This window comes from Numenius arquata, chromosome W (assembly GCF_964106895.1).
Source record: "Numenius arquata chromosome W, bNumArq3.hap1.1, whole genome shotgun sequence".
NCBI lineage: Eukaryota > Metazoa > Chordata > Aves > Charadriiformes > Scolopacidae > Numenius > Numenius arquata.
In genome coordinates this window covers 11,035,708-11,059,863 of record NC_133615.1, presented here as the reverse complement: position 1 = coordinate 11,059,863, position 24,156 = coordinate 11,035,708, and the positions used below count along the sequence as shown (strand labels likewise).

At 36.2% G+C, this 24,156-nt stretch overlaps 1 protein-coding gene across 1 annotated transcript in view; it reads right to left on the bottom strand.

Moving 5' to 3' along the window:
- Positions 1 to 23,465, bottom strand: part of LOC141476605 (A disintegrin and metalloproteinase with thrombospondin motifs 6-like) — a 148,994-nt gene extending 125,529 nt beyond the window's left edge. The window contains exons 1-6 of the mRNA XM_074165363.1: positions 23,369 to 23,465; positions 22,291 to 22,655; positions 12,801 to 12,969; positions 6,684 to 6,898; positions 6,076 to 6,159; positions 5,473 to 5,618 (exon numbers count right to left, since the gene is read on the bottom strand). Of these exons, the coding sequence (XP_074021464.1) occupies positions 5,473 to 5,618; positions 6,076 to 6,159; positions 6,684 to 6,898; positions 12,801 to 12,969; positions 22,291 to 22,655; positions 23,369 to 23,465 (1,076 nt within the window). The remainder of the gene's footprint in view (positions 1 to 5,472; positions 5,619 to 6,075; positions 6,160 to 6,683; positions 6,899 to 12,800; positions 12,970 to 22,290; positions 22,656 to 23,368) is intronic.
- Between the last annotated feature and the right edge of the window lie 691 nt (positions 23,466 to 24,156).

Genomic DNA, 24,156 nt, shown 5'->3' with positions numbered 1-24,156 from the left:
ACTAACTGAAGCATCATGAAGTTAATTTTATACATATACAATAAACATAAGCCAGTTCTGTAAAATTTCTCTCCTTTAAAGATTTGAAAAATCCACCAGTTGTATAATAATGCTAATGCCTCCCATATGGGCATCAGTGTTGCTAGACACATGTTGCATATTAATACTGTTTGCATACATATGAGGGTTAACACTAACAGCAGCCATACAACACTGCTTAGCAATACACTTACTGAATTACAAGTACAGTGGTAGCTGGCAAAAATGCAAGAGTCTGTATTGAGAGCACTCATTTACTGTCTCACAAAAATTCACATGTACAAGCTCATTTAAAACCCAGATAAATGGAAAAATTATACCATCTGTGGTACCAAACATTTTTATTGACACTGGTCTAATCTACAAATCAAGGTATATTTGGCTTCATCAATAAAAACATCTTATGGCCCCGATTCTTTATTCAAGCAAATCAAGATTCCTCTAACAGAGTACATCAGTTCACTAGGGCTGCTGAATAGATTGTTGCTAAAGCAGCAAACCACTCATAAAGCTAAGTCAAATGGACTCCAATCCAAGTAAACCATTCCTGTATTTCAAGGTATTTAAGTAATTAATTTCAGAAGCTCTATCTACATAAGTATACCAGAAGGGAAAAAAAAAAAAAAATGCAGGTTTATAGCTTTAAAACTAAAGTTGTATGAAAAAAAACTTCCAGGAAGTTTTTTTTGCATGGTTTGGAATCAGTTATGGTCCTATACAAAGCACTGTAGCTACACCAAAGAAATCTTGACACTTTTGTCAAACATAGGGAATTTGGTTTTCTTCTTTAAAAAACAAAACAAAATGAACACACACACACCCCAAACTCTTTTTATATGATGCTACCAACAGGCAATGAATTTTCATGCAATGACTTTTGGTAAGTACTGTCTCTTTAATTGAGTAAAGTTTCAAATGTTTCTCCGTTTAAAACACTTGTATCTCAAAGACCAAGTTCTGGCCCTTTGGAGATCCACATACGCATCTTAAAAAATGTAATATTAGAGAACTGTTAGAGTGTAAAAGAAGAAAAAAGAGGAAAAAAAAGACATTTTTCAGTTTTGTCATCCTCTCCACCCTCGCTACAAAGCATAACCTAGAATGCAACCCTCTGGCCCTTACTGTTCTGTACAGGTGCACAGGACAAGGAATGTTTTGCTCAAAGTGTATATGCTTGCAAGTTAACCAAGGCATTGCTCAGGAATTTCATGATCTGAAAGTGCCAGGAACCCAAAACAACATACGTTTTAACAAATTTCCTACTTTATGATCTTTAAGATCAAGAGAACTGATTGAAACGGAAAGGAATCTGGGTTCAGTGTTCTTCAAAAATAAGTAGCTATCATAACATACATTAGGACCTCAAAATTTGTGTTTTTAAGGTAAACTATGTAGACTATCTTTCTTAGAGAGCTTCTGAAGAAACAAAAAGATCAGCAGGCTACCAAAACCACAATACCACACAGCACACACAAACCCCTGAAAAATCCACAAACCCAGCAAAGAACCCAGCAAAGCAAGAACTCACTTCAAAAAGGCAAATAGATACTTCAAGTAAGTGGTAAGATGCACAAGGGAGAATATATACAGAGACTCTCAAAACTTAGTCCTAAAAAAAAAAAAAAAAAAAATAGAGAACCTGACATTAATTGTGCTAAAAGTGAGATTATCACATTAGTGATGCAGGAGTACAAGAACCAAATACAAAGACCACTTTTTGTCTGTCAAAAGACTTAAAATAAGAGAATCATACAAGGTTTTATCCCCCTCCCCCCTGCTTTTTCTCTTAAAATGAAAGAATTTCAAGGATCCACTAGGTTTATCTAAAGCCAGTCACTTCATGGAAAAAAAACAAGACACTGTTGGAACAGCACTACTTTATTAATCAACTTCATAAATAAAATACTGTCACTCACCCCCAAGAGCCCAATTTAGACAAATAGAAGATGAAATATTAAAGTCCAAGTCTTAAATATAGTCTCCAACAGAACAGATCTAGGTAAAATTTCAGAGAGTACTCTCTACAAAAAAAACCAAAAAACCCCCCCAAAAAACCCCCCCAAAAAACCCCCCCAAAAAACCCCCCCAAAAAACCCCCCCAAAAAACCCCCCCAAAAAACCCCCCCAAAAAACCCCCCCAAAAAACCCCCCCAAAAAACCCCCCCAAAAAACCCCCCCTCTCATTGTTTTAGAACCTTAATCCAATCACAGTCATATCTTGAAATAACATTAAGCACTTAACCTGATTTAAGACTCAAAATATGAACAAAAGTTCTGAAGTAAATGAATAAAAGGCAGCAAAGGCACAATAACACTCACAAAAGTATTATTAGTGTTCTGGGCAATTGCTATTCGTGTTATACAACGTCACCCAATATCCCAAGACTCTAATAAGCACCCTGTATGAGGCCTATTACCCACCCTTGGGTTCATTTCACAAGAAGGTATCTAATTCTTACCAATTTCAGGGATGCTCAGAGGCTCCCCAGTGAAACTTGAAGGAAGATGCTTCTGCTAACAATACAATCAGGAAATGTTCCTGCTAATTACCATTTTTACACCTACAGCATTAAAGAAGTTAAACCAGTCCTAATACTCACCACAGCAAGTTGAAAACACACATTATTTTTGTTACTGTATTTGTGCAAGCAATACCATACTTCTACCACCGTGATTTTGCTCTACAGGTTGGGAATCAGGCTCTTATTTGGACTAGTCTCTTATCTGCCTTATTTATTATCATCAGCTAAGAAGTTTTCTGCAGTCCCCTACCTACCTAGTAAAATTGGTGCTCTGCAGACTGCAGGGTGCCTGCAGGACCATAACATAGAAGCTCATACACCAGGCACACTGAACATCGGTAGACTCTTCTCCAAAGACCAGTGGCTTAGCAGGCACGGTAACATCATCTCCATGGGACTTAGTAGATTAGCCTGGACACACTTCCATGCCAGTGAGGCTACCTGGTTTTAGCACACAGCTAGTTTACAGTACAAAAGTCTGTCTACGTTGGTCAAGCAGACACCCCTAGGGAATCAGCACCCATAATACTGGTTTTTCTTCCAGATAAGAGCATGCTATCTTTGAAAGTATCATGGAGGAAAGGCATCTGTTTCTAAGAAAAAAAAAAAAAACACACACAACTCAGCTAGGACTAGGTAATACTTTCAAATAAATCAATTACTGAAAAGTCTGGTTTTGATCAATGCAGAACTATTCAAAATGGTGAACTAAAGCTTTCTTACTTTCCATAAAATAGTAATATACACAACGACCAAAAATGGTTCCAGTGTCAAATCATATGAAAATGTAATTATCCCATAAAAATCAAAGCAGCATCAGCGGGAGAGATTCAGGAAGCTGCTTTCAAAACACTATTACAGGAACTAAAAAATGACCTCAAGTTTGGTAGTATAGACTCAAATATCTTCAGGTAGAAGAGGTTACTAACGAGCTCTCCAACACTTTAGGAGTTTAAAGCACAGTAGCTACACCCTTCTCTTTTACATATAAAACATTAACCCTGGTTCATCGTGCAAGATATCCGAAACAGAATAAAAACAAGCATGTTACCATTTCAGTAAGTAATTTAGAATTAATGTCTTTACACGCTTATATTAATATACATTTATCTTTACTCATTCCAACACCCCACACCCAAAAACAAGAAAAAACAAAAATTTTCACATATGCTGATACATCTTATTAGTAAGAGCCAGGATAGCTAGCAATTTCAGTAAAAGCCTGATTGATCAGTGAAGCATTTGTGATTATTTTTAGAAATTTCCATTATTCTAGTAAATAAATGAATACAAATATTCTATTGTGAAAGCATATATAACTGAAAAGTTCAGCAATGCTTTGAAGGCAGATATTACCAGCTTGCTGATACTACACTGAGGCACTTCATTAAAATATAGGTATATACTTAAAAGTGTAAACTTCTTAGAAATAAAAATAACTTCCAAGCTTACAACTCTTACGTCCTTTTTAAAAGATAGCACTCGTCATGCATACTTATATAATTACTGCAGCATACTTATATAATTACTAAGGCTCCATAACAAAGAATAAAGTCCTTAATATTTACTACTACTTGCTAAAAATTTTAACTTTCAACTGGTATTATTCATGTTCTCTGGAAACTTGCTCCTTTCGCAGTTAAAGGCCTGCAAGTTAGCAGATTTAAGCCTTCATCTGGAACACAGAACTGTTCATAACTATGCTGGGAACATCCTACCAGAACAGGGAAGCCAGTAAAGAATGTTCAGTAATAAAACGTATTTAAGCACAACAGTTGTCCTGGTTTCAGGTGGAACAGAGCCAGAATAACACTGACAAAACATCCAGTTATTCAGCCATAACAGTAAAAATGTAGTGTTGCCAATGCAGGTTATACATACATACTGGGGAGCTTTGACTGACACACCCATTCCACCTATGGATATACTTTTTCACTCACTGCCCAATTTATGCCAGTAAAAGCTTGATGTGCAGCACAGCTGTAAAGATTTAATTTCACATGTGAGCAGCCCTAGTGAAGGAACTACTTGTAGGCAAAAATTGAGCATAAACAAAGGCCTTTGTTGGAAGATGACCAAAAAAAACCACCAACAAGATCTTAAAATGTAACTATTCTGAATTTCATTCAATTTTTGTTTTTGAATATTAGAGACTATTTTAGAAAACTTCCTAGACTATAACTGCTCTCTCAATTACTTTAGCATTTGATCGTTCAAATTGTTATTATATAGTATTAATGACTATCCAAAACAATTATATTTGAAATACGAATGAAAAAAATACATGGGTGGTCATTACTATTACACCTTTTATGCAAAATTCCAGGAAAGATCAATTATTATAATCACTATTTTCAAGATTTCTGCAGCAAACCACGATTCCGCAAATAGGTCACATACAGAGCAGTACAGAATTTGCCCTGGAAAGCAGAAGTTATAATACAAAGATCCTAATCCAAATTAGTGTTGCTGCACCTGCTGCCATTTAAACAAAATAGAAAAGAATAAATACTGTCCTTAAACAACAGGGAAAGCGATCTCCTAATAAAATACAGTTGCCTACCCATAACTGCAGAGGACAAACAGCAATAGGTTTACCAGAATTGCAAGATTGAATTCAACAGGATCCATCTGTTCTACTGGAATACTTTGCATTGGCAATTATGAAGTGAAAAATAAAAGCAGAAGTGATTTGTAGATCTTACTTTTCCAAAACCTTAATCTATAGTTTAATAGCTTGATATATTTAAGACAAGTCATCTATTATTTTTCCTCCTCCTAAGATCACCTACCAATTATATTACTTTAAAACTAGCATAAACACACACACACACAGAGAGAGAGAGAGAGAGAGAGAGAGAAAGAACAAGAAAGCTACAGAAATAAAACACAGTACTTTTAATGACCATACCTAGTAATAAGAACCGCATTATCATGGTGGGCAATCCCATTTTCTGGAACGGTGTTTCCATCACTTTGGTGGGAGAGAATGGATTTCTGCCACTTACAGAAGCTATCGAGGGACTTGTCTGCATGGTGGTTTATCTCTAAGTTTGGCTGAAATAGAACATGCATACCAGAAGTGTTCCAAACAAATTACTAAGGTCAGTTAAGCCTTTTGAAGACTAAAATGGGACTATAATTAGAAGCTGTGGTTTCTAGGAATAAACTCTTCTTGCCAAGTTCAGCTGAACAGGCATTCTTTCTGCTCCAACTTTAATAACAATTATGTCAGTACAAAAAAAAAAAATCAGAATATCAAAATTTAGATCTAAAAATAAAACTGACATCCACAAAGGTCTATTAATATCCATCTGAAGAACAGATATCTTTGAGATGATATATAAGGAATATTCATTTGAACTGTTTCATCTTGATTAAAGAAGTGAAAGGTTACAAGGTAGGTTTTGTACTCAGATGCAGCCATTTCAAGCAACGTTTGAATTAAACCTATATTACACAATAGTGTAACTTGTATTTTAGAGATATAAAACTTAAGTGCAACAGCTCTTACCTGATCTTCAGTGAGGACAATTAAACGTGTCACTATAATATTCACAACGTTTCCTAGACTGGAATCACGATAAAGTTTGGCAACCTGACCTCCAGAAAATAAGAAAAGACACAAAGTCAGTCAAGAAACACTACTTATTTCCTAAATGGTTAAAAATTAACCCATTTTCCTGCTCAATGTAATTTCATAGTGTTAATCATTATTAGCACATGAGTAAGAGTTATTTTTGGACCAACAAATGACCATTCAGTAAAAATTAAACTTCTTTAGTCATCCTTTTCTGTCAAAACCGTTTATACCTTGTTTCATAATCCATCCAGCATAAGGAGCATTTAGACAATCAACTTAGAATAAAACTGTATATTCTAAATGCAATGATATGAATGTAAAAATCAAAAGACAATTTAAGTGTGATCACAGTATATTTCTTGACAGAAACAGTACTGCATTTTTCCCACAATGCTAATATTTGCCATATTTCAACAATTAAAATGTGTATCAGCTTGCAGGAATTAAGGCATTATTCATGCCAATAAAGAAATACTTTACAGTTGCTTTATCATTTCAGAACATGCATATTGATATGAACACAGAGGGATGAAACTTACAATATTCATTACACTCAAAACATAGTGCTCGATGTCTTTGCGACCATGGTATCCCACCATCATTTTGTCTGCTACTACCAGCGTTTCCACAAACCGTTCAAGGCTTACTGATCTCTTCTGTCGACTACGGCTATTTAATGTGTCATTGACTGGAAGTGAAGTTGGAAAAGCAGATGCATCACTCATCCACCAAGGTTTACCCCTTCTTGTGAGGTCTTCTAGGAACCAAAATAATTAAACATTTCAGAAGGGTCACTAGTAAAACTCATACAAATGCAGCTGGTTTTATGTTGAGATTATCATCTTCAGACTTCTAAAAGTAAGTCTTTCTTGAGGCAAAGGAAAATTAAATTTGTCTAAATTTTAAAATAAAATACCTTATATAACGGAAAAACAACTTTGAGTTCTAATGTTCTCAACTCTCCTTAACCTGACAGGATAATAAATTATCATCTTCTCTTAACATATCTGATTCTGCATATCTACATTAATACTAAAGATTAGTTAGCTGCAAGCACATTTTAGAATTTTAAGGATAAGAACAAGACAGATATAGTATTTGGGGAAAAAAAAACAAACTGGAAATCAAAAATTCAAAATTAGTATATTTTGATACCTTTTACATTAAGAAACATGCTGATAAGGCACCAAAAAGCTTTTTCCCCTCCTGTGAAACACTGTAATTATTAAGCAATTATGCTTACATGCCTTACATAGGTTTTGGACCAAATAGCTTTCTGAAGAGAAAAGCAATTTATCAGATTATATATATTTTATCTACCTCAGGAATTAACTGTAATAGGAAGTTTAAAATGGCCCAACATGGAATAATTTCTATAGTTATTTTTAACACTAATTTTAATTCAAATATGTTGATTCTTGTACTTGTTTCATGAAACATATAGAAAAAATTTTTTGTGTGCAGATTGATTATTAAAAATCCAAACAGCTGTAATCATCTGCAAAGCAAACACTATTTTAAATTTAAATTCCTGTCCTTGGGGCAAAATTGAACCCACTATTCCCTGAAAAACTGACATTTTTGTGTGTATTAAGTATCCCTTCTCCACAAAGACCCACACAATCTCAATCTTAAATTTATTGGTGTATATAATTAGGCTGGCTTTACCTAAAAAGAATTTCAAAATTTTTAAGGTATTCTTGCTAGTTATGAATGAACATAAGAATATTAAGTTAGATATATTTATAATTGACTGAATAGGACTGCTCAAGTGAGCAATTCCTGAGATGCATCCTTACCTCTACTAAAACAGGTTCAGCTAAGGACGAGTTGAGATAGGGCCAGTACCTTCTGTGAAAAAACAATGCTTTACGCAATTCAACTAAGCACACTATTTTCAAAGGGCAATAGCTACACCACAAAGAATGTATGTTCAGGTCAAAACCAGGAATACAAAGCATCTATATTCCCACTGTTGCAGCGTTTCATAATTGTTGAGTCCACAATGTTGGCTTTAAAAGGTAAATATTTTAGAGAAGTTGAAAAATGGAAGTAAACCTGGTAGTTGACAAAGTGCCAGTAATGAAATAATCCTCATTCTGCAATGGGTATAAGATTACACCCATTCTAAAAAATAGTACCAAGTATTAAAGCCTGTTGAAGATTCTATAATCAATACCAATCTTTTTCCTGTTTTTAATCTCTATTCTAGGAAATTCAAAGTTGCTTTAATTGCTCAAAGATTTTCATCTCACAAGTAGTGATTTAGGAATGTCTGGAATTTTCTCTGACAACTTCTGTAGTAAAATTTTTACAAGTCTGCTGTTCATTGCCAAATAGCAAATGATGTTGTCTGAGGGTTTCTGATGCTCTTAGAGTGCTAAGAGTACTTTAGAAATGCATCACTGCTTCAACATTCATTCATAATTTTCCACTCAAATATGCAAATCTAAACATTTGAAAATTGGTGAGCTCATGCAGAAAACTTTCAGGGAAAAAGAAAGATAAGATTCTGTTGGACTCATCTTGATAATGTCTTTCAAATAAAAGTCTCAGAAGACATCAGCACAACAAACCTTTCTCCTTTTCTTATCAGATGAGAAGCTTAGGCTTCAGCTAGTCACAAAGTAATGAGCTGAAAACAGTCCTGAGTACTTAGGCTCACACTTCAGGATCTATCAACACTTATGCTGTTTTACTTTAAAAACACTATATAATGATGACTTTTTTTTTTTAAAAAGCTAAAACCTGTCAAAAGTTTACAATATATTAATGAAAATAGTTCTGTGGCAAGTTACATCATTTTTCCACCATATTCCTAGATTTAAAAAAAACGCATTAAACTCACATTAACATTGAGCATAGGCAGCAGAAAGTATAAGAAAGCAACAATGAAGAAAAGTCAGACAAACACTGTAATTAACCCCAAATTAACGATTACAAAAGCAGGAAATTAGGTTTTAAATTGCATCTGAAAAGAAATCCAAATGCGTGTAGACATGGAGTTCACAATTATGGTACCCAAGTTTTCCTAAGTCATTCCTCTAAAGATCCTGGGTAGGGATGGAAGGTGAAGAGAGAAGAGAGCACACAAAAACAGAAAGAGATCTCAAAACGCAACAGAAAAGTACTTATGTAAGATGCAACTGTGAGAATATTTTTAAAGTGAAGGACTATGTGCTGCTTTTTCTTACTATTAACAACATCATTTAATGTATATACAAGCATGTTTTTCATTTTAGAATGCACTGACTAAAGTCTGGCACAAGTAAAACCACTACATGAGGCAGCATGTAGTAGAGCCATCCCTAAATGTGCCACTTTGCAGCTTTCATATGTCAAGTTTTGTTGTTTCTCAATCCTATCCAAACACAGTCTGTATATTTTTAACAAGGGCTGGGTTTTTTGTTTTGAGGGGGTTGTTTTTTAAATTCTTGCAACTCCAAAGCAGGTAAAGAAATTTTATTCATACTTCCAACAAAAACAGAATTTCAACTTCAGACACAAATACAAGCATACAGCTTTTTCAGTAGAAAAGCATATTTCTTTAAATGGTGCAAACACAAAAATAATTTTTTAATAACAAAAGTCATTTTGCAATCTTAATGTAGTGCATGCTATTAGGCATCATGCAAAGAAGCATTTCAATTAACTATGCAGTCAAACAAGGATACCACAGAAAGACCATAATATAAAAAATTGTTGCGAAATGGAGGATTTTAACATGCCATCTCTAAATATTTAATATTAAAATTATAAGCTATAAACCAAATTCCATTTGGCATCCCAGTTATACCTGCCTACTCCATGGCTTAGAGACATCCTTTCTTTGGAAAGCCACCTAAGTGTTGTTACTGTTTTGCACAGAACAAACAAAATCTAACTCTTCTAGAGGCTGATCCCACAAAGCATTCTGCAAAATAATCCAGTGGCCTCAAATCTCATTGAAACAACTGGAATTTGAAGGTGCTCAACTTCTGAGCAAGACCTTAATGATTTCAGCTATATTTCATAAAACATAGTAAGCTCGATGACAATATATATATATGAACTATTAATTTTAACATTTTTTATTTTTAAAATATTCTTATGCCTGCTTAAAATCTAATTTAGGTTATGAAAACCAGCCACAATTCTATCCCATATTCTTATCTGAACCTAAACTATCTGTCAAACAGAGAAATATTTTATCTCTGCCTCTCCAATTTTTCTCTTGTATTTGTCACTGTAATTCTACTATGAAGTAGTCCATCACTTGCTCATACCAACCAATTCTGATCATCCTTTCTCCAAACTCCCTACCCCACTTTCTGTCAATCATTGCCATTTTTCTCAGAAAGATCAGAAATAACACTCCCCTTGTATCTATCAACACTTCAAAATCCTGACCACTTCCCTGATACAGAACAGGTACATGATAAATTTAGGTCTAGATTACAGTAGGGGAAACTTGCCAGACTGTGAATAGTAGCACAGCTACACAAGCAGATTCCTCCCAGCATGTTGTACTAGCAAAAGTGTTCTGAAGGTAGAGCTAAAAAAAAAAAAAAAAAAAAAAAAAAAAAAAAAAAATCAGTCTCCCAGACAAAATAAATTATATAAAATGCAGTTACAGTTTTGTTACAGCTGCATTTAGACTTTTTAAAATAAATAAAAACCAAACACGAAGATCAGAATGTTCAAAACTTCCAAAACAACAGTCAAATGCCCCAAAGATTTATTCTACTAGCAAAAAGTTATTACTGTAAACCTGGCTTTAGTCCTAGAGTCTAAAAGCTGAGAAACTGAAAATTAATATTTGATTTTACTGTTCAGATATTCTGGGGATGCTTTGGATGACATGTCACTTTGGGATAAAGCTGAAACAATGCTCAGAAGATGCGTTTAAAAGATTTTGGTACCCAGGAGGAGAGGATTAAAATAGCACATCATCTGGAAAAGACCTTGAAGTTTTGGGGGAGAGCAAAGTTTTTCAGAAATTTTCATAGAGTGGTAGTAATACACAAAACAACAGAAAAAGGAGAAACTGAGATGAATGAGCATGAGAGTAGCCTCAGGCTTGTAAGAAATAATGCTTTTGTATTTCGGTAATTAAGGACTTCAGGATGTGACAGGTGTGAAAGCTCAGGAAACACACAGGAGCTTCCAAGAATAAAGGCAGCATCAAATATGCAAAGAAATAACTGCTAAAGATAAATGCATGTTTCACAAAAAATGCACACAAGATGCATAGCTCTGATCAACCTATGATCCATATGACACATACCACCAGAACAGTTGGATGCAACATGATCAAACTAGCTGTCACTCTTTGATCGCCACTTGAATGAGAGTGACTTCCTAAGCATTAATCTAAAAGATAACATCTGACAGAGGCCAACACATTTTCTTTTTCTAGTAGTATTATAATGGTAAAAAAGGCATTGGCCTGCATTTCATGACCCTTCCACTTATTTCAAGAGGCTTAAGTGACAGCATTCCCTATAAGAGAGAGATGGATGCTTTGCAGATGTCTGTCAGCATAAATTGGAGCATCCACAAACATTAGCACTCTTACTTTACAATCAGTTAGCAGGCAGTAGTAGTTAGGATACTTGTTTTGGAATCATTAAAAGCACATAGATGGAATAACACTTCCAAACTTACATACATATAAAGTTTGACATTCACTACAAGTAGAGCCTAAACACAGTTAGCTGCACCACTTCGGGAAAACCGTCTCCCAAGCATGGACAATCTGCACTGTAAGTTTAGTCAACTGGTGCCAGTAAAAGTTACAACCTCCAAGAAGCTGAAATAAGTTACATCAACGAACAACGATATTGTTTTAAGATTAGCATTTGCAAGCCTGTTCTGTGCACTGAATCTTATGGAATACAGCTATCCATGACTGATCTTTTAAGAACAAGCTATTTCTGAGATATAAACAAACAAGGTTAGAACATTTTTCTATTATGTAAATACCCATTATTTTAGTGCTCTAAAATAATGTCAGATTTACTCTAAGCTGCCTTTAAGAAATTAGTTTTCAGCTTCAGTTTCAGCAAGTGAAAATCATGTCAAAGAGTACTTGAAAAATGTTTTTGTGGAAAACTGCTTTACAAGGAAAATGTCTCAATCAAAACTATATAATCCTTCCTGTAAGGCATCTGTAAGTCACATACTCAACTATCATGGAATAACATTAACCCACTGAACCAAGAGCTAGTATCAAAACACCATAAATGAGAAAAATGTGGACTCCAGTCACAATGTATTACTAATCATAATACTAACACATTTATTACACATCAAGGTTCCTCAAATGAGATGAAACACTTACTAAACATTGAGCTGTAGTATTTAGTCACTCAATCACACCTTCCAGTTGGGGAATGAAGAACATATATAGCACATTTTGAGAAAGCCCATCATTACCACTGTACACAACAGGAATAAAACAAGACTTACTTCCAGTATCTTAGTTTTTGAAAGACACTACACTCTTGATCTGAATAAAGCAAAAACTACTTTTCAACAATATTCACTGCATCACCCAAAAGGAGGATTCCTACTGCTACATTCTCCACTGTCCCTTACATGTGAACCAAGCAAGATATTATTTTAAAATAAGTCTTAGGTTTTGTTTTTTTTAAAGTAACGACACTCATACTCACCTGAGACTCCACAGTGACCATGATCATAGAGATGTTGCTGGTGCATAGTAGACTTTTTGTATATAACATGAGGATGACCATTCTCATAATTAAAGTTACTGGAATTTTTTGTTATATTCCTTAAAGGCTCAATAAAATACTCTTCATCTTCTGTAGCAATGACTCCATGCTTAAAGGAGAAGATAAGAAAATAAAAACTTGCAAAAGAATATAAAACTCCTATTAAAAAGCTTTATTAAATAATATTTGATTATCATTTATTTCTGTGAAGAAATCCACAACAATAAACCAACACAGAAAACAGCGCATGAGCCAGCTCTCCTCCACTGACTTTAGTGGGAACAGGAATAATGTCTATAAGCAACTCAATGAGAAAAGAATTAAAATACCATTGCCCTATTTCTGGAGTTCTTTCCTATCATTTGTGGTAAATGTAGTAAGAAAGCAAGACATATTATTGGTATATGGCAATCTGCTCACAGAGATATTCCAAAACTATGTGATTCCTATCCATTAAAAGTGATGCCAAGCCAAAAAGGCCTTGCTCAAAGGGTGAGCCCAATAGCCCTCTGTGATGCCATACCAGTAGATGCTTAATGCCACATACTGCATCAAAAAAAAAAAAAAAAAAAAAAAAAACACACACACATGAAGGATTAATTCTAGAAAATACATTCAGGGAAACCATTCAGCATTTTACATCCAGATGCTTAATTCCAAAACTGAGCTAGTTATTAAAAACAAATTATTAACTTAGGCTACGCTATCTACAAAGTATTTATTCCTTAAAAGGTCTCACCACAAATTGTTGGCAAATCCAAGTTGTTGCAGACTGTGTACTAGACTTCATTCTCCATAACAAATGAACGTATTTCCACCCCTGTACTGCAGTGCAGAGTAGTAGATATTCTATTCTCATAAGTTTCACATTTGTGAACTCAGCTTCTTCCAATCAGGAAGCGGTTTACAGAAGAAATGGGAGATTTCAGGCCAACTATGCAATCTCCTGAGCCTTCAGTAATTAAAACTGAACTTTAGCAGATAATCCAGTTTTGGGATCCTTTCAGCTGTAGAAATATTGGTGAATAAGACCAGACAGACTCCTTCACTTATATTTGCTAAATAAAAAATTCTGGTATCTGTATCCAGAAAACCCTGAATGTATAAACTTTCTGTACCAGGAAAAAGAGCTACTGATCAGGTAAGAGACTGGAAGCAGGAACTTCTGCATTCATATCGTAGTTTGATGAATCGTAGATTTCTATCAGATCTTTGATCTGTAAAGCAAGTATTATGTCTTTTTTTTTTTTTTTTTTTTTTTTTTTTTTTAAAACATTTGTGTTTGGTTTGGGTTTTGGCTTTGTTTTTTACTACTCCAATAAGACCACTTGGATAAGACCACTTGCTCCATATTTGTCCTAAACATCCCAAAGCTGTTTCTGAGATCAGGGCTTGACACTGTACTCTTGACATTGTACTCTTGGTCAAAGCCCTCCTCCTGCTACTGTTCCGTACATCTACTGCCTGCTGTTCTTCACTCCTGAAATAACCAAATTTCAGTAGAATCATAGAATCATTTAGGTTGGAAAAGACCCTTAAGATCATCCAGTCCAACCATTAACCTAATACTGCCAAGTCCACCTCTAAACCACATCCCTAAATGCCACACCTAAATGTCTTTTAAATACCTCCAGGGATGGCGACTCAACCATTTCCCTGGGTAGCCTGTTCCAATGCTTGACAACCCTTTTGGTGAAGGAATTTTTCCTAATATCCAATCTAAACCTCCCCTGGAACAGCTTGAAGCCTTTTTCCTCTCATCCTATCACTTGTTACTTGGGCAAGATATAGAATCAATAGTAACACAGTAACAACATACAACTTATAAAATAAAAAAAGCCTGTATAACATTTCAGAAAGAACAGTATTTTCCAAATATAACCCTACTATATATTTTGAAAATATACGCATGAATACACCGCAGCTTTCAATTACACTTTCCTTACATAGCGACTATAACAGTAAGTCTTCCTCTCCAGTGCTATTTTTAATAATGAACTCAATTATTTACTCAAGAAGGTAACATCAGGGTCTATATTCATCTGGAAGATGTTAGTACCAAATTTTTCTCACAATGTCTTCTTGTTACTTGGAATTTAAGATTTTACTAGAAAATAAATCATTTACTGATACACTGCTGCTTAAACAGTCTTGAAAATATAAACTAAATTGTAATCAGATTTGCCAGATACACAGAAAGAACCTTGACAGTATGGATATCAGACATCTGGGTTCAAGTAAATAATAGAGCTTATAATGGCTCAGGATTATGTTCCCACAGGAAAAGAGTGCTGCGGTGTGGTTCTGGCCAACACCATCAGGCTGTCTGCTTCATGCCAAGCCTGAGGAGACAGAAGTATCATCCAAACTGTGGCCCTGTCTTTGCAACAGAGGGGCCTTAAACTAAAGGTGATTACTCCAGGGCATACATCCTAGCCAGTTTTTTTTACCCAGCAAAGAGAACACTTGTCCAAGCCACAAGCAGGCAGTTTCTCCAGGAGGATACTGGGGGAAACTGTGTCAAAGGCTTTACTAAAGTCCAGGTAAATAACATCCACAGCTTTTCCCTCATCCACCAAGCAGGTCACCCTGTCACAGAAGGAGATCAGGCTAGTCAAGCAGGACCTGCCTTTCATGCTGACTGGGCCTGATCACCTGGTTGTCCAGCACATGCCACATAATGGCACTAAAGATGTTCTGTTCCATGACCTTCCCAGGCACCGAGGTCAGACTGACAGGCCTGAAGTTCCCAGATCCTCCTTCCAGCCCTTCTTGTGAATGGGCAGCACATTTGCTAGACGCCAGTCAACCAGGAACTCTCTGTTTTGCAAGGACTGCTGATAAATGATGGAAAGTGGCTCAGTGAGCACTTCTGCCAGCTCCCTCAGCACCCTTGGGTGGATCCCATCTGGCCCCATAGACTTGCACATGTCTAAGTACCATAGCAGATCACTAACCATTTCCCCTTGGATTATGGAGGCTTCATTCTACTCCCCATCCCCATCTTCCAGCTCAGGGGGCTGGGTACCCCAAGAACAACTGGTCTTACTATTAAAGACTGAGGCAAAGGCGGCATTAAGTACCTTAGCCTTTGTCACTATGCTTCCCCCCACATCCAATAGAGGATGGAGATTCTCCTTAGCCCTCCTTTTGTTGTTAATGTATTTATAGAAACACTTTTTATTGTCTTTTACAGCAGTAGTCAGATTAAGTTCTAGTTGGGCTTTGGATCTTTTCATTTTCTCCCTGCATAGCCTCACAACATCTTTGTAGCCCTCCTGAGTGTCCTGCTCCTTATTCCAAAGGTCATAAACTCTTCTTTTTTCCCCTCCTGAGTTCAGCCAGGATGGTCTTCTTCTCCACCGGCTCGTCTTTCAGCACATAGGGACAGCCTGCTCCTGCACCTTTAAGACTTCTTTCTTGAAGAATGTCCAGCCTTCCTGGACTCCTTTGCCCTTCAGGACTGCCTCCCAAGGGATTCTGTCAACCAGGCCCCCAAACAGGCCAATGTTTGCCCTCCGGAAGTCCAAGGTAGCAGTTCTGCTAGCCCCTATCCTCACGCCTCTGAGAATCCAAAATTCTATCTAATTTCATGATCACTGTGCCCAAGATGGCCTCCAACCTTTGCATCACCCACAAGTCTTTCTCTGTTTGCAAACAATAAGTCTAGCAGGGCACCTTCCCTAGTTGGCTCACTCACCAGCTGTGTCAGGAAGTTATCTTCCACACCCTCCAGGAACCTCCTAGACTGTTTCCTCTCTGATATATTGTATTTCCAGTAGACATCTGGGAAGTTGAAGGCTCTCATGAGAACAAGGGCTAGTGATGGCAAGACTTCTCTCGGCTGCTTATGGAGTATTTCATCTGTCTCTTCATCCTCATTGGGTGGTCTGCCTTGTTGGCCTTTCCCCTGATTCTTACCCATAAAGACTCAACCCTTTCATCGTCACCATCATCAAGCTCCAAATTGCACATAAAATAAGCAAAAACTATTATGAATGTCTGCAAATTATCATCATAGTTCCTTCAGGTACCAGCAGTGAAAAAAAGTTAGGAGAGTATCACCAATTTTTTCTATGCCTAGTCAACATATGATCTCATCTGCCCAAACACTATGATGGTTTAAAAGAGATTTTTAATAACATTTAGTTGAGGAACTGCAAGTAAATTTCAATTCACACCTGCCACCAGGTAGTCAGAATATGTATGCAGTCAGCTGCTGCAGCTACCCAAGTGATTTGATAAACACTGGAAACTCAACTTTCCTCTATATGCCCTTCACATAAGCCCTGCATATATATATATATACACACACACCATTTCAAACCTAACATGTATTAATTTTGCTTGTAAACAAAACTGTTCTTCCAATATTAAAACTGATGCAAGTGGTCTTGTTGAAGTGATTTTTAAGAAGCACTCCAAATTCTGTACATAAGATATCTATTTCAGTGACAACCACCATTTATTCTAATTAGGAGTTTAGAAAATGTGGCTAGAGATGCTTCAATTGTATATGCATTCAGCAATGCCTGATTAATAGTGGGAATTATAATACTATATCCAAACCAATTTTCTAAAACACACTTTTGACTTACCTATTATTTGAGCACAACACAGTTTCAGTTGCAAAAGGAGATTGAAATAATGTCATCTTGAAGCACTAAAAGGAGTTTTTTTTTTTTTTTTTTTAAGTTTTGCCATTGTATTTGAACTTAAACAGTTTAATGTAGAAACTTCTGCTCCAAAGTATAAGAAATATCATTAAGACATAGGAGTGACCAGCAAAAGATTTTGACAAAATACTATGAATTTAAGAAACAAGCTGAATGCCCCAAGTAGGTTATTACAAGCAACATTCACAAGATTGTTGCCTAAAACAGACTGTTTGAGGACCTGTGCTACCCAATCCCACTACAGACTGTCAACTCCTGCTAACATATATAAGGTCCTGGATGCAGCAGTTTGACATGCTCAGACAAATCTGTGAATCCACATGGAGTTCCCCTGAATTTGTGAAAAGGAATCTTTTTGCGTCAGGCTGTCTAGCTGGGGCCTTATCCTACTTCAGATGGGGGATGTTCATCAGTCACAGAAGCAAATTGAATTATGGAGGACAAGTGTCTTTTCCACACAGTACTACTGTTTTCCCTGCCTTGAACCTTCCTAGACTTTATGCTTTATCCATTTTTAATATAAAGCAGTAGTAACAGACACTTCTGAAAACATGTCAGTCTTGTTCAGTATGTCTACAGCTGGCTCTACACTTCAGTGTAGTTTTATGACTGAGGAAACAGACTGAATTCGCTTAGTGCGTTCTCAAACATTAAAAAAAGAAATGATCTGGTGTGGGACTACATCATGGAATCTGACGACATCTTAAAACTATATATAAAGCTGTTCCTGTCCTAATTTTTTGAATACTAAATCTCTACAGCAAATACATATTAGTACCAAAGAACTTCAAAGACACCGATCTAGAACACTTATAAAGATTAGAAATGATATTGAAAGAGATTTAGTAATCTTATAAATTATACATTATTTTACATATGATTCAGGAATACCATACTATATGCAATTTATCATCTACAAAAGTAGATACACTCTTTATGGTAGAATCATCTTTCAAGTGAATAATTTATACACATATGAATTTAGGAATACATGAAACAAACGAAGTCTTCCAGCAAAATAATTCTTCCTTTAACCAAGTAAGGTCATGCTTTTAGCCAAAGTGTACTTCTCAGGCTTTCTTTATCATTTCTGTTTGGATGGAAACATCTGTGCTACCCAGCACAAACGTTACTCAGTGCACAGAGCTTCACATGCCATGAAAATACTTGGCATTTTACATTAAGCATTGCCTTGGAACCATAGTAGCCCCAAAATACAATTTAACCTCTGATTCACTTTCCTAATAATAATCACTTTCTACATGTTTTAAAATATTTCCCACTACTGCGCTTTTTAGGTCAAAATGAGAAAATCTGCTACTGTGGAAAACTTGTCTGCCAGGTGTCCAAGCTTTTAACTGAGTGCTCAGACAACAGAGGCAAGTCTAAACACAAAGTTTGGTTTCTGCTCAATTCCGCTACTTTGAGCCCCAAAACTTTTCTTCTTTAAGACTCAGAATTAAACAAACTTCTTTCCCTTGAGGTGAATTTCTCTCTTCAGCCAGTCCACCACTGTTTCTTCTCTTCTTTCCTTCAGTATGACATGCTCAGCTGAAACAATGCTCCAGCTACTTCTGCTTCAGCCTTGTTGCCTTGCACACAACATTCAAAGGCCTCAGAATACTGCTCTTATGCAGGCTCTTTCATGAGATGGCCAAACCTGCAATCCATCCACAAATGTAACATCCGCTAAAGTAAATATGAGTTTGAAAGCCTGTCAGACAAGACCTTCAATTTCCTCACATGACTGCTCACTGGATTACAGAGCTTTCCTCATAACTTCAGACAATTTATATAGCATAATCAGGGCCCAGCATATGGAAACTGCTGGAATGAAGCTTCAATAAGTAGCAGCCTGTAATTCTGGGGCACTTGGTAATGAGAAATATAGAGGGAGAGGCTGATACAGGAAATAGTGACAGGGAAATGAACTGACTGCTGGTCACTTAAAACTGAGAGAAAGCCCTTCTTGCACTAGAACTCTACACTACAAGTGTTCTTCAAAGTCATAAAACTTATGGTAATTAAACCATAGTCTCACCTGCCCACCCTGAATAACTAAACAGAATAACTCAAAACATTCACTAAGGGGAAGAAATCTGGCAATAGTGAAGTCTAATGGGACAACTGGTATAAATGGAATGCTTAAATTTTGCTTGTGAGTGACACTCATGCTAAAGGCTACTACTTGTTCTAGAGTTACTAACAACTTAAAATGACTGGCTCTGGGACAGATGTTAATCAAGGACTATGCAGAATACAACTGGCAGTCTCTTACAGACCAACAATCAGACTGGAAAATACAAATGTCTCAAGTGTGACATACTGAACTATCACTAATTTTAAAACAATAATAGTGTCTTCAATATTCACTGCCAATTGCTTTATTAAACCTGTTCTCTAACCAGCAGCTATATAACAAAATATTTGTCAGTAGGAATCATCATTTAAAAATAACTCTCTAATGGATCTATCTGAATGGAGTGGTAACGTCTATACTCAGTGCTCTGGAAGGCCCTGCCAACACTGTATGACAGAGAAATTTCTGTACAGTAGAGGATGATGAGTACAGTCTACCACTGCACCACTTTGCAGGATCCCTGCCTGGGAAAGAGCCTTGTGTCACCCCTGCTTCCAGAGCATGACAGGAGCCTCACATACTTGTGACTTGGCCTTTCTAGGAGATGCAGGGGACACCTGACACTTGCAGTCCCAAATAAGAGGCATGACCAAGAAAAACTTGAGAGTGCCAGTCATGGTGTGCCCAGAGAACTGGGGCTGCCTTAATCCAGACCAGGAATACCCAGAAGAAATACCAAAGAGCTGACAACAGCTAAAAACACCAAAGATGACTATTTAACTGGGAAGCACTCCACACTAAAGTTAACTTAGTCTGTAAGTTAATGTACTGACACCTTGAACCACAGGACAACAGACAGCTTCACTCCAGCAAAGCAGAGGGAAAACACACAGCAATAGGAGCGCTAAAAGTCACACTCAGGACCTGAGGCATAGAAACAAGAGAACAACCAACCACACACACACCCCAAAAAAAAAAAAAAAAATTCTGCTTCACCTCAAGAGGGTTTCATTTAGAAGTGACACCTACCACATTGCTAAATTCTTTGAAGAAAACAAGCACCATGAGGAGCTTCATGGGGAAAGCTGAAAGGAAAGCATGGACTTTTTCCTGCTTCATCCCACTCTTGTTTTCCTAACATGCAAGGAAAACAAGAGTCGGCTAAGGCAAGAGCAGTCGTTCTTGGCTCACTCCCTGGCCAAGGTCAGAGAAAAAACAAAACAGGAGCACTGTGGCATGAACTGCAAATTCCAAGGGGACCAAAAAGTTTGTGCCTCAACTGACAGAAACTCTGAAGATAGAGGTACGCAGTCTCTTTTAAAGAGGCGAGTCCTGAAAGTGGGGATTAGCTCTCCATAGTATTTTTAGCTGAAAAAAACTCTAAAGCAAAATGATCTAGTATATTAGAGAACTTAAATAACTGTAACAAAAATGTTATTACATAGGAACCAAAACACCAAAGTATCAGACCTATCAGCTACACATCTACATTAACCAAACTGTGATACCACACTCAATGGAACACCATTTTAACCACATTTCTTCAGAAGTGTCACTTAGCCCTGGAAATCCCCGTCAAATTCTTTTTCCTCAAGAGTACTCCAAAATGTTAACCTAGACTGTATCAGGGACATCTCAAATAGCTGGGTATAACGCATCCTATCTAGGTCTGAAGCAGTAGGCTCTTGTTTGTAAATAACATCTCAAGATGCATTATTCAGTAGCACTTCCAAGGATAAATAGGAATTAGTTTAGCAAGTTTGTGTAATCTCCCCCCCCCCCTTTAGCAATTAGTTAGATCTGTCTATTCCTAACAAGATGACTGAATAGCGTTCTACTATAATTAAAATCAGAATGAATAACCACAATACATACATATATTTACTAGAGAAGTTTCTAGGCTCTTGATTTAGTATTTTCTAGTCATGCCCTTCTATTTTAATATTTTGCTACTCGATAGTTTAATTTTTAATTTTGTTTTCTAATTTCTGTTAGGAATAAAAGCAGTTTTATCCCCATGGAAATACTACTGTCACGTGATCAACAGATCAACAGTAAAATAAGAAATAAGAATTTCTAATCCTACTTTTAAATGCAACTGTTTATGATTTGTAAACAAGATATTTCTAAAATAAGGTAAATAATTACTTTCTGATGCTGGTACTTGCAAAGGATCTACTCTCCTCTTCACTCTTTGAATTTATGGCAATGATGACTTCTACACCAAGCAATTCCTCTTCTCTGTTATTTACTCAGTTTCTAAACCCAGATTCTCAAAAATGACAAGTGGGTGTTCAGTTCAATCAATATCTCTCTGGAGATATTTGGCATCATAAAAGACCCACTGTTTTCCTCCCTCTCCTTGAGTTTGTAACATTTCTGTAACCTGTAATGATCTCCACACAGACTTAATCTTGCAGCCTTAGCACAGACACTGTAAACACTGAAAATGTTACCTGCTAAAGGATTACAGAATTAGGTCTTAGTACTTACAATAATCTTGAAAAGTTTTCCCTAGGACCCAGACCAGGTTTTAGGGGGTTTTTGCACCTTCCTGCCTGCTTGCTTCTCACAGGGACTCAAAAGACTAAAAGATATGCCAATTAAGTAGTTCTTCCATAATTTAAAAAGGGACAAGCACACCATGACGCTAGAACACGTAATGCACACTTACCAGACCATTGCAGTTGCTTAAGGCCACTTTAGTTGTACTGTGTTGGTCTTGCAAATATCCTGTGTAATGACAGTGGTCTAAAAAATCATGTTTCCATTGAGGTCCATCTTTCCCCCAGTATTCTACTGTAAAATGTCTTGACACCAAATCTGTGTTGAGAGTCAGGTTTAAATGAAAGTGCTTGCCATAGGCAGAAAGTTTAAAAAATAATTTAGATGCTGCCAGTTCATGGGTATAAGGGTCTGTACTCCTCCTCCTCCTCAAAGGTTTAGCATTTTTCACAGTAAAGCTGAGGAAGGCTCCATTTTGATCAACCCTTATTGGGACTGTTAGTTGGTAGTGTTCAAGGTAAGACAGGAATTCCTCTTTGTAATCACAAGGTAAGACAATCCAGGGAACAGGCATAGAAGAGAAGGAAATATAACAGAAAACAACAAGTAGTAGTATAAGCATAAACCATATTTGGCTAAATCTCATCATCCTCATGAATAAGTCATTTGCAGGTAAAGGCAAGATGAAGAATTTTACTAAATAAAACATTATTTTCTAAGTCAAGAAAACATGTTCAGTTTCCTATTAACCTGATGTCACTGGAAATACAAAAGTTTTTAATTACATATCTTTTTCTTATTTACCCAAAATATGTAAACATTTGGGGCTATATTCTACCCAAGAAGGACATATTTCTCCCAGTGATACCATTCAAAGACAAAAGCTATTAGATCCACCTGCAAGAATAAGAACAGTAGTAATGAAAATCATTATATTGTAAGAACATGTAAACTGCTCTTCATTAAAAAAAAAAATCTACAAGTGTTAATGGATCAAAGATTAGATCCTTACTTCCTAATTTAAAAACACGTTAATGATTATAACAGTTTAGAGACTTGCCCTAACAAGTACAACATTTTACTAGATTTAATTTACAAGGCTTTCCTACAGTTAAAAGTAGACAATAACAAATTAAAACAACAATTTAATCAGATTTGCTGTATTTAAAACTTTCATGACAATGATATTACCCAAACCCAATGCAAAAATTGATGCTTCTTGTCAGCTACAGAGGTCTGACCCCTACCTTGAGAACTATATGAAAGCCTGTTGTCACTGTGAAATTCCGATGAAACCATGACTAGGCTCAAAATCCATGTCCACATCTTCCAAAAAAAATCCATAATTTAGAAAAACAGAAAGCTGTCCCCCCCCCCCTCCTTGGAGGGCTACCTATGTGCTATAGAGTTAACTCCACTCCAGAATTGCACCATAACAGGTATATGTATTTTATACTACTTCCAAATTAACTATTGGATGTTCCACTTTTTGACAGGTATTTTTTTCCGACAACCTGTATTTTCTTCTATATCTGCAGTCATTTTCTCAATTCAAAATAAGTATCTGTAAGATTCCTTAAGATATCAGTAAGACATTAGACTGGATAGTTAACTGATCTTGCTTCATTTCTTTTCCTGAAAAACAAAAGAAAAATGAGTCAAGGCAAATTCTTTCTATTAAAACAGATCTATACTGCAAAACACTAAGCCATTGTAGTGAACTATGCAATATAACATTTTGAAATAACATTCAACCATTATCACCTTCATGGTCCAAGCTCACAACCTTACAAAATCCATAAATTACCATTAACCTTGAACTACCAGTTCCACACAACTTAGAAGATGCACATATCTGCTTTATGTTAAATAGGCATAAGAATTCATAAAATTAAGGTTTCTTGTTGCTCAAATACTGTGTTCAGACTTGTTCCAGCTATAATCAATGCTATGCACCCATTGATTTCAGCAGTGAATAACCAGACCCAATACACTGGTAGACAAAGGAAGAACCTGGGAAAGAATCCAGAGTACA